General features: G+C 34.9%; 1 protein-coding gene across 1 annotated transcript; it reads left to right on the top strand.

Moving 5' to 3' along the window:
- The first annotated feature begins 28 nt into the window (after positions 1–28).
- On the top strand, positions 29–7,844 carry LOC148165931 (uncharacterized). Its single transcript, XM_088049600.1, is given in 6 exon segments — positions 29–3,071; positions 3,074–3,549; positions 3,584–4,528; positions 4,581–4,876; positions 5,333–5,618; positions 6,344–7,844. Coding segments are annotated over 4 exon segments (4,476 nt in total). The 3' UTR covers positions 4,593–4,876; positions 5,333–5,618; positions 6,344–7,844.
- Positions 7,845–11,147: the final 3,303 nt, after the last annotated feature.

The raw sequence follows: 11,147 nt of genomic DNA, 5'->3' as shown, positions 1-11,147 counted from the left end.
TGACAGGAGTCTTAAAAGTCAACTCGGGATGAATATTGAACATGATTTGGAGCAGTACGAAATTCCAGCATTGGTATCATGTTTGGATTATGACAATTTTAAGACTCTACAAATAGACGTAACCAAAACCAAAGATTTTTTAAGTACGATCAAAGAACAAGGAGATAAAATCGGAATTGTTAAAAATGTTATTCAACACGACTTAACTGAATATTTAAGAAGAAGAAAATTTTTCTTTGGAGATGTGGTAATATTTCAGCATCAAACTTTTGCCGAATATTTCGCGTGTACTTGGTTAAGGAAGAACAGAGAGAAAGTCGTACTTTTAAAAAACTCGTTTTTCACACCAAGATACGATAACTTAAGGAAGATTTTCGACATGATGATGGCTGAAAATAATCCTCTGCATTTGGCTGTTATTTATCAAAATCTAGACGAAATTGAAAAACTCGCCCCCACAAAGTGTGACGACAAAGATGAAGGCGGTAGACTAGCTTTTCATTTAGCTTGCACTTACGGCAATTTCTCTAATTTTTCGCATTTGCCAAACAATTACGAACTAGAAAAAGTGGAACGTTCAACAAGTCTCTATATGAATATGGTTGATGTGTTGGCTAAAGAATTGAAAGATGTGCATCAACGAGACAATTTATTTCAGTTTGATTGCTTGGAATATTCACTTTATCGAGGGAGTTTATATCCGATAGTGAGATCCATTGAGATAGACATTTTGACATATAAAGAAATATCCAAAAGCTTTCATTTACGTAGCTTTAAAATTGAAAGTTTTGCAATTTATGTATCGGCTTTAGGTTACACCAATTTGTTTAAGAAAATGTTACAAGAAATCCCAAGATTGGCTTGTGAATCGTTATCTAATATTTTTGATAATATCTATTTGTTGCATGTGGCCATTAAAGGTTGCACAAATGATGATTGCACCAAAGAAAGAAAACAAAATATCGAAACAGTTGAAATCATATTAGACAATATAAATGACAGAAATATAAACAACATGTTTATGAAATATGGGAATGGCGACTACAATCCTCTAGATTTTGCTTCTTACTACGGATACTACGACATGTTTGACACGTTGATACAAAAGGGAGCAGAGTGCAGTGGTGGAAACACAATTCTGCATCATTTGGTGAAAAATCAAAATCTTAATGAAGAAGTCATGAAAATGGTACAAAAGTATGGCGTCGATATCAAAGCTCAAAATGCTAAAGGTCAAACTGCACTTCATCTGGCACTCAAAAATCGTTCTAGTAATGCCAAAATTTTGATCGAAAATGGAATGGATATTACTAGTCAAGATGAGATGGGCAACACGTCATTGCACTATCTAATGCAAAGTCGGAAAGAGAACACAGAAATGTTAAAATTATTGATAACGAAAGGAGTCAACGTCAACGCTCAAAATAAAAAAGGGAAAACTGCACTTCATCTCGCAATCGAAAGAGATTTTTGTGAAAGCGCTAAAATTTTGATCGAAAATGGAATGGATGTTACTATTCAAGATGAGATGGGCAACACGTCATTGCACTATCTAATGCAAAGTCGGAAAGAGAACACAGAAATGTTAAAATTATTGATAACGAAAGGAGTCAACGTCAACGCTCAAAATAAAGAAGGGAAAACTGCACTTCATCTCGCAATCAAAAGAGATTTTTGTGAAAGCGCTAAAATTTTGATCGAAAATGGAATGGATGTCACTATTAAAAATAAGGTGGGCAACACGCTATTGCACTATCTTATGAAAAGTTGGGAGGAGAACACAGAAATGTTAAAATTATTGATAACGAAAGGAGTCACCGTCAACGCTCAAAATAAAGAAGGGAAAACTGCACTTCATCTCGCAATCGAAAGAGATTTTTGTGAAAGCGCTAAAATTTTGATCGAAAATGGAATGGATGTTACTATTCAAGATAAGATGGGCAACACGTCATTGCACTATCTAATGGAAAGTGAGGAAGAGAACACAGGAATGTTAAAATTATTGATAACGAAAGGAGTCAACGTCAACGCTCAAAATGAAGAAGGGAAAACTGCACTTCATCTCGCAATCAAAAGAGGTTTTCGTGAAAGCGCTAAAATTTTGGTCGAAAATGGAATGGATGTTACTATTCAAGATAAGATGGGCAACACGTCATTGCACTATCTAATGGAAAGTGAGGAAGAGAACACAGAAATGTTAAAATTATTGATAACGAAAGGAGTCAACGTCAACGCTCAAAATGAAGAAGGGAAAACTGCACTTCATCTCGCAATCAAAAGAGGTTTTTGTGAAAGCGCTAAAATTTTGATCGAAAATGGAATGGATGTTACTATTCAAGATGAGATGGGCAACACGTCATTGCACTATCTAATGCAAAGTCGGAAAGAAAACACAGAAGTGTTAAAATTATTGATAATGAAAGGAGTCAACGTCAACGTTCAAAATAAAGAAAAGAAAACTGCACTTCATCTCGCAATCGAAAGAGATTTTTGTGAAAGCGCTAAAATTTTGATCGAAAATGGAATGGATGTTACTATTCAAGATAAGATGGGCAACACGTCATTGCACTATCTAATGCAAAGTCGGAAAGAAAACACAGAAGTGTTAAAATTATTGATAATGAAAGGAGTCAACGTCAACGTTCAAAATAAAGAAAAGAAAACTGCACTTCATCTCGCAATCGAAAGAGATTTTTGTGAAAGCGCTAAAATTTTGAGCGAAAATGGAATGGATGTTACTATTCAAGATGAGATGGGCAACACGTCATTGCACTATCTAATGCAAAGTCGGAAAGAAAACACAGAAGTGTTAAAATTATTGATAATGAAAGGAGTCAACGTCAACGTTCAAAATAAAGAAAAGAAAACTGCACTTCATCTCGCAATCGAAAGAGATTTTTGTGAAAGCGCTAAAATTTTGATCGAAAATGGAATGGATGTTACTATTCAAGATAAGATGGGCAACACGTCATTGCACTATCTAATGCAAAGTCGGAAAGAAAACACAGAAGTGTTAAAATTATTGATAATGAAAGGAGTCAACGTCAACGTTCAAAATAAAGAAAAGAAAACTCACTTCATCTCGCAATCGAAAGAGATTTTTGTGAAAGCGCTAAAATTTTGAGCGAAAATGGAATGGATGTTACTATTCAAGATGAGATGGGCAACACGTCATTGCACTATCTAATGCAAAGTCGGAAAGAAAACACAGAAGTGTTAAAATTATTGATAACGAAAGGAGTCAACAACAACGCTCAAGATAAAAAAGGGAAAACTGCCCTTCATCTCGCAATCGAAAGAGGTTTTTGTGAAACCGCTAAAATTTTGATCGAAAATGGAATGGATGTTACTATTCAAGATGAGATGGGCAACACGTCAGTGCACTATCTAATGCAAAGTTGGTACGAGAACACAGAAATGTTAAAATTATTGATAACGAAAGGAGTCAACAACAACGCTCAAGATAAAAAAGGGAAAACTGCCCTTCATCTCGCAATCGAAAGAGATTTTTGTGAAAGCGCTAAAATTTTGATCGAAAATGGAATGGATGTTAATATTCAAGATGAGATGGGCAACACATTAGATTGCACTATCTAATGCGAAAAGTCTATTTTACTATGAAATGCACAGTCGGAAAGAGAACACAGAAATGTTAAAATTATTAATAACAAAAGGAGTCAAGGTCAACGCACTTCATTTCGCAAGCAAAAGTGGTTTTTTTCAAAGCACTAAAATCTTAATAGAAAACCATGCAGATGTGACTATTTTAGACATCACAAATTGTACAGTTTTTCACTACTTAATGCAAATAGAAAACAAAAATCTTGAAATAGCGAAATCTTTAATGGACAAAGGTCTCCACCTTAATGCTCTCAACACATATGGTCAGACCGCATTACACTATGCTTGCTGGAATAGTTGCTATGCAAATGTGCAATTTCTGCACAGCTACAACGCTGACTTCACAATCGTTGATGATCGCGGCTATACACCGTTACACTTCGCAGCATCTTCTAAATGTGAAAACATTCAAATAATGAATTTCTTACTAAAACTGGGTATAAATATCGACGCTCGCACTAAGCAAGGTCGCACTGCAATTAACATAGCTTGTGAAGTTGGATGCTTTGAGAACGTTGCACATCTCCATCGCCTAAACGCTGACTTGGCAGTTGATGATAATGATGGGAACACTGTTTTACACAGTGCATCACAAACAAATGATGCAAACTTCCAGATGATAGACTTTTTACTAAAGCGAAATTTTGATCTCAATGCTTGCAATAAGAACGGACAAACGTCTCTACTTGTCGCTGGTAAAAACGGTTGTTTAAGAAACGTGAGGTATTTGTATGGCAGAGGCGCTGATTTAACAGTCAGAGATGAGGACCAAAAAGACATATTCGATTACGTACAGAACTGGGACAATTCCTATGACAAAGAGGCACTATTAATATACTTAAAAGAAACGGACTCTGAATTTAAAGTAGACACTAGTAGTTGTTGGTCTGATGAACTATCTTCCGAGGTATGTGTAAAATATCTTAAATATGCAGCATAAACAGACAAATTGGTTTTAGGAATCTTGGTAACATCTCTTTAGGCAGGCTGAGATACCACCAACCAAGAAAATTGGTCAATGTTTTCATCTTCGCAGAAAACACTCTACATTCCACAACATATCCACACAACATAAATAGCCCCAACGAAATCAAGGAAGAAATAATGCTTTTTAAACCAGAACATTCCCCGGAATAAAATTTATAACCAATAAAATGCTCACATTATTCCTCAAAGTAGAATTGGTTATGATTACTTTTCTTTTCAACGCCAATTTAAGCCTTAAATAGTGGCCCAAGCTGAAATTATTCTGACGGTAGGTGTTTTTGGTTTCCTTCTTTATTTACAATGCACACCCAAACTTCATCTTAAAGAAAGACAAATATCACTAGGTTTTATGAATATGTTGTACATACTAATAGAATCCAAGAATGTTTCAATTTAAAATGCGCAAGTTCTCTACTGCCTCCGATATAACCGGAAGAGTTATAAAAATGAAAATATTTTTTGTTCTTGTAATTCCAATTTTTTATCGTTTGTAATTTTTGAGTAAAATGTCGAATGCATTACGACATTTTCAAGTCCCTCGTCACGCTTCGGCCGAAAACTTGCCATTTTGAAGCACGTTGTGTTTTTTTCAACGACCGACGCTTTTTCTGGAGTTTTTGACGAAAATTATCCACCAAAAACTTGATCGTCAAGAGTTTGAGCTCAATTAGCTTGTTGATGTTGAGGTACTTTTACTTGACGCCCGTTTTTGTAAAAATTCTAGATTTACCGCATATGAGTTGTCATCCTCCAAATTGAGCGATTTTCCGAAAGATCAAGTACATCAAAGAAACGTTTCTCCTGCTGTGTGGGGAGATGGAAATTTAGTTTGTTCTCCTGAAAAAGACTAATAGTAGTGCTCATGAAGACGCTTCTTAACGAAAACTGAAGACGTGGTCAAAGTCCGACACATTTCAGCTACGATAAAATGAAGAAGATCGTCTCCGCGTTTTTCTTTTTTTAGTTCTTGTTGATGACAAACTCTGCATCGAAATCTTCGTCATAAATAAGTGAGTACCGTTGGTAACACTAGAATGACGCACTGAGTCAAATTTGAAACTTTGGATATCATAACTTGCAGAATTGTAAATTTCCCGCTTAAATTTAAAAAGCATTGCCATCTCGCTGGCAAATTTGGAATTTTAAAATAAGTAATTCTACCAAAAACTTTTTGAAAAATTTAGATCAAATTTGATTTTTGAAAGTGGCGTCTTCTCTGAATCAAATTTGAGATTTTAAATATCCAAAATTTTGAATATAAAATAGCGTTCTCTGGGTCAGATTTAGAACCTTAAAAATCAAAACTTGTAAAATTATGTTGAAATTTTAATTTTTGTTCCAAATTCACCTCTTGACTTTCAAAGTGACGTTATCTCGGGGACAAATTATAGACTTCAAAATAAAATTCAAAAAGTACAGAATTGTAGAACAAAATCAGTTTGTGCCGCTTGATTTTTAAAACTGGCACTATCTTTAAGTCAAATTTAAAGTTTTTGTTATTAAAAATTTCAGAATTACGTGAAAACTACGTTGTATTTCAATATCCCACAAATTTTTAGTTTAAGGTCACTAGATCAAAGTGTCTGTTTTATAAAACAGACAATTTGATCTAGTGACCTTATTTTAGTTTTGAAAGTGGCGTCATCTATGGGTCAAATTTAGATTTTCTAATTAGATGTCTAAATTTTGATTTTTTCAAAATTTTTGGTTATTCAATTATTAAACTCATTTGTAGGAGGAAGCATGAATCAAAGGAATCAAGATTTGTAGGAAGAAGTATGAAGAAAACAGTTACCCTCCCTGGGGTAAGTCAGAGACTGCCAGAGGAGGACAGTAGGGTAACGTAGAGCACGTGCCATGTGGAGATAGGGAAGGAGACCCTACTCGGATTAGCAAAGGGGCAGAGTGCCAATATTACATTCTACTCACCTAGGAATTTGAGCGAAGAAGAAAGAGATTAAATTAAGGTAAGCAGACAGGCACAAAGAAAAGAGGGAAAAACGGGAAACTTTTTTTGACAAAAAATAAAAGAGGGGAGCTTTAAATTTTATTTGGGTTGAAAAATATGAGTAACGCGCTTAATGAAACAGCTGATCGAAAAGTGAAGGTCGGCCAGACAACAACAATATCATGGTCGCATTCTTGTTGTCAGCAGTTTTAGAGTAAGATAATCCATGTAAACGTCAGAGTAATTTGTAATTAGCTTGTAAGGTTGGATTATGAGTTAAATCTATTAGTTTGTAATTGTTGTCTTTTGTTTGTCCCCATCACCGATGGACCGTCTGAGATGTCACGACAAGACCGACTGTCCTAGTGGTAGGCTAGAAGAAACATCACACTTCCAGGAGTGTCATCAAAGAACCGGAAGGCGAAGTGGAGGCAGAGTGACCTCAACGGAACCGAGAAGAAACTGCGGATTTGAAAGGGACAGCTTCAGGTCAATGCTACTTGAGTTGATACATGGTGCCGAAGGAGCGGCGAGAACAACGAGATCGACCATTCTTTTTCCCTGTTTACTTAACCTCACCCTTATTGAGAATCCTGTAACCACGCAACTTTCCTGAAAACCTAAGCAAGATCCTTTTGAGTAAGAGCTCCTAAATGGTCAAGGAAAACGTATAACCCAAGAGAAACCAAGGTGAAGCCTTACTCCAGAGCAGTACAAGTTTTCACACCTAGAAGGACCCGTCAGTGCAGTTGGAAGGGTTCCACTCCGAGGTGTGGGGAAGTGCTGCTTTGTTCTTCTAGTCGAAGCTAGTGGCAGGATGTAAAGAGTCAATGTTTCCGGACATGAGGGAAATGCGGGACAGAAGAGGAGATTAGGCATAAGATAGAGATGTAAATGGTTAGGATAATATAGTTAAGGTTTAGGCAATAAGTTAATTGTCAGAACAACAATTTTTAAAGGATCAGCAGTTAATAATAAATGCGACGACCAACAGGTTAACTAACTACCTTTGTTCGTTGCACCGGGTTTTCGCAAGTGGCTTAGCTAGCACTCTAAAACGAAGGACTAGCAAAGTAATCTTGCGGAAACGAGGTGACATGGGCGACGTACAAAGAGTAGTTAGCCAGTAGTAGTAGTGGTTATTAAGGTAGCGAGTGAGTTGTGATCCAGTGGGACAATGCCAACCCCTACCGATATATTGTAATTATTTTTGAGTTTATTATATTCTAGTGTTTATCAATGTAGTTAGTAGGAAAAGTTAGGAATAAAACGATAAACACTCCTAAAACTGTGTCATGATTGAAAGACCCCGTCAAGACGTGACACTACTTTAACTTCTCCGCTGTCTCTCATTGGTCGCCGTAGGACCTTCAATGACATACCGTTCTTATTTTAAAAATTTCAATATAAACTTTAAAAATTGTTTCTTTTTTCACAATTAGAGCAAAGTAAAATGGTTCCAGAATTTGGAATAGGCATTTTCATTCAACTTTCATTAAAATCCAGAAAATTCAATTCATAGAACGAAATTAAAAATTCAAATCTTCAGGTAATAAATCTGCCCAAATCCACAAAAATATATTTTATAATATAATTCAAATATACTTCAAAAGTTTAAATCTACTCACAGAGATAAGAAACGTACCTAACTGCATTCATTCACGTCTGTTTTCATACAATGATAGGTTCATCTACATTTATCGACTACTTTATTAAAATTAAACCACATTTATATGTGTTATTTAGTGTTCAAACTGAAAGAATTGGAGTAATTAAACCTGCTGGTTATTATCAAATGTAGCAGTCCGTCTGGTGGTTCGGCGTTTCAACCAGCTTGTCCGCCCAAATTGGAGCAGAGGATTGTAAACCAAGGGTGCAATAGGATTTGCAAATTTTCCGACCGCAAAATATGGTGCAATAACTCAAATTCCATCGTAAATCGAATTTGTTTCTCTCTAGAACGGACCGTTGAAATGAGGCTTAAGGTTGAACTATCCAAATTTGAAGATAGGGCGTTTTAATGTAAAAGTTCGTACAAAATTACACGAAAACGAAGAGAGCTATTTAGATGGGGTTTTTTGTGTTTGAAAAAGCACAAAAAATTGTAGTGACCTTACCCTATGAGATTTATATCTTGGTTTTATAAATATTTTTTTCTATTTCGCGTTCATAATGAAGATATTTCGATACGCGTTTGAGCGTATTTCGGTATCGTAATGGACCAATCCCGTGCCAATATTTCCAGGAACTTATATTTTTCTTAGGTTTGCAGCAGACGAACCGTCAACCTGCCGTCAACGTTGACAATTTAGATTTTGGTTTTGAAAAAAACCATGATAAATCGATCAATAAACTATTATTTCTTGTTGTACACTTGGCTTAATAATTCATCGGAGAAAAACTCTTTGGATGCAAAAGAACCATTATATCATGATCAACATCTTCGCTCTCTTGGCTTCCTTGCGCTCCGGTAACCTCAAAACGTCACACTTGTCAAACTGACTAAAATTGGATTTGGCTACTTCGAATTTTTTTCCCGAACATTTTGCAAATGCCAACTACCCTAAAATTCCCTAGATTTGGAAATCAAGTTTTTTCGTTTAAAATAAGGCGAAATAGAAAAAATAGCGTATGATACTTGTTCATAATGCATTTTGCCGCACTTACTACTTTAAAAGCGTTCGTGCGGCAAAACGTTCATTATGAAACTCCATTATGAAACTCGTTTCATAATATACTATTTTTCGATTTTAGCAAGTTATATTTTACTTTATTAAAATTTGACTTAGTAACAACGCTACATATTTTCGAAACGAACCGATTGGCGCAAGAAAAAGTCAATTTATTAATGAGGGCGTCTGTAGTTTTGTTTAAACTTTTAATTTTTAGTGATTTCGGAATGCTGTCTGTTTTTTTCTTTCGCCTCAGGTAAAGACGACCCTCAGTGTAAAACCAATAAACTCAATGAAGGTTATTTCTACGTAATTATTTTCATTTGTGTGGCGATTTGTTGATTTACAACATAGTTATGGTCAACAAACTTTTAAGAGCGGCCGCTACCTAAAATCCTTATGGGCAATGCAGTGTAAACTGGAGCCTTCATAACTCAAAAACGGTTTGGACTAGAAAACTGAAATTTAGAATATATACTGTCCTTGTAGTTATCTACATACTGCATAATTTTTTTTATTGATATCACCTCTGGAACGGTAATTACACTGCATCAACTTTGGCTGAAGACTGTAACTTCGGTTTGCGTTGTTGTATCAAAAATGAATCCAATCGGATTGTAAAGCAAGTCGTTCTGAATGCAACGGTCCTAAGTTTTCAAAAATATTCCAATAATTAATTGAGTATTTGCAGCGTAAAATTTTAGATTTTAAATCGAAGTTGAAATTTTGTAATTTACAACCAGCAATTGCCGGCAAACCACAGAAATTAGTACTTCTTCACAAGCACAAAATTTATGATGGGGTCAGGTAGTTTGACGAAACCAAGAGGTCCAGCTGTTTGTGAAATAATAGCTCTTTCTTGGAAATGACAATAGGAAAATAATAGAACTGAATTTTTATTTTTGCACTGCAATTAATTGGACCACAGGAAAAATGTTTAAAAAAAACCTCTTATATTAATAAGGATTTCTGTACTAGGAACAACCACCTATTTCACGTTCCTATGCATTTGTTATACAGAACCGGAAGCAAAAACTTGTTTTTTATCACCAATAATTTTGTCGTCGCGACGCTTTAAAAATGTAGTTTGTAAGTTTTAGCGATTTTTGAGGCATATAGAACCAAACACCCAATCCCATTTTTCAAAATAATGCTCACATGGCATATTTTTTATTGTAATCAAAAAAAGTACCTTAAAAATCATTTGCGATACATTAGTCTATGATATTTAGTAATTTTTTTTTGTTAATTCCGATTATTTTAGAATGCGTGACTAATTGATTAAGTTAAGTTAAGTTAAGTTTCTCACTATGTGATTTGTGAAATTTGGAATAAATGTAGTTTGCAAGTGTTTCGTCATGATATTGAAAACTAGCGTTTTTTCTCAAATTTAAAACACAATTTGCATAAAATTTAAAATTAAAACAGAGACTTTTTTATCACAGTTATGTTAACAAAAGAGTTAGCGAGTGTTTTCACTAAAACTCGAAATTTCGCTTCTTGGACGTCGCGACACCAAACTGACAGTGCTAAAAAAGCGTGGAACTTAATCAACCATAAGCCGTAAGCATTTGAACAAAAGGAGCATATTTGTTTTCCAACTAATTTTGATTTTTTTTTTAAATTTAAAAAACATAAATTAGGCAATTTTGTGCTCTCATGTTACTTCAATCAGTTAGTCGCGGTTTTGATCACTTCTTTCATTAATAAATATAAATATAATATACCTCGAATATATGACGCACCTTACTTTATAAAAAATTCCGGTATTTTTAAATGGTAAAGAAACAAATAAGAAAGTGCATCTCTAGATTCTACAATTTGCTTTGAAAAATTTATTATGTTAAGCTGATTGTTTTATGGCGGTTATTAGACCCAAGCTCTGGCCTGGTCATTTTTGTGACAGCTCACTGCCAAAA

This window comes from Gnatocerus cornutus, unplaced genomic scaffold (assembly GCF_029298725.1).
Source record: "Gnatocerus cornutus isolate USDA-ARS CGAHR unplaced genomic scaffold, icGnaCorn1.1 ctg00000144.1, whole genome shotgun sequence".
Lineage (NCBI taxonomy): Eukaryota > Metazoa > Arthropoda > Insecta > Coleoptera > Tenebrionidae > Gnatocerus > Gnatocerus cornutus.
This window is presented reverse-complemented; position numbering and strand designations above follow the sequence as displayed.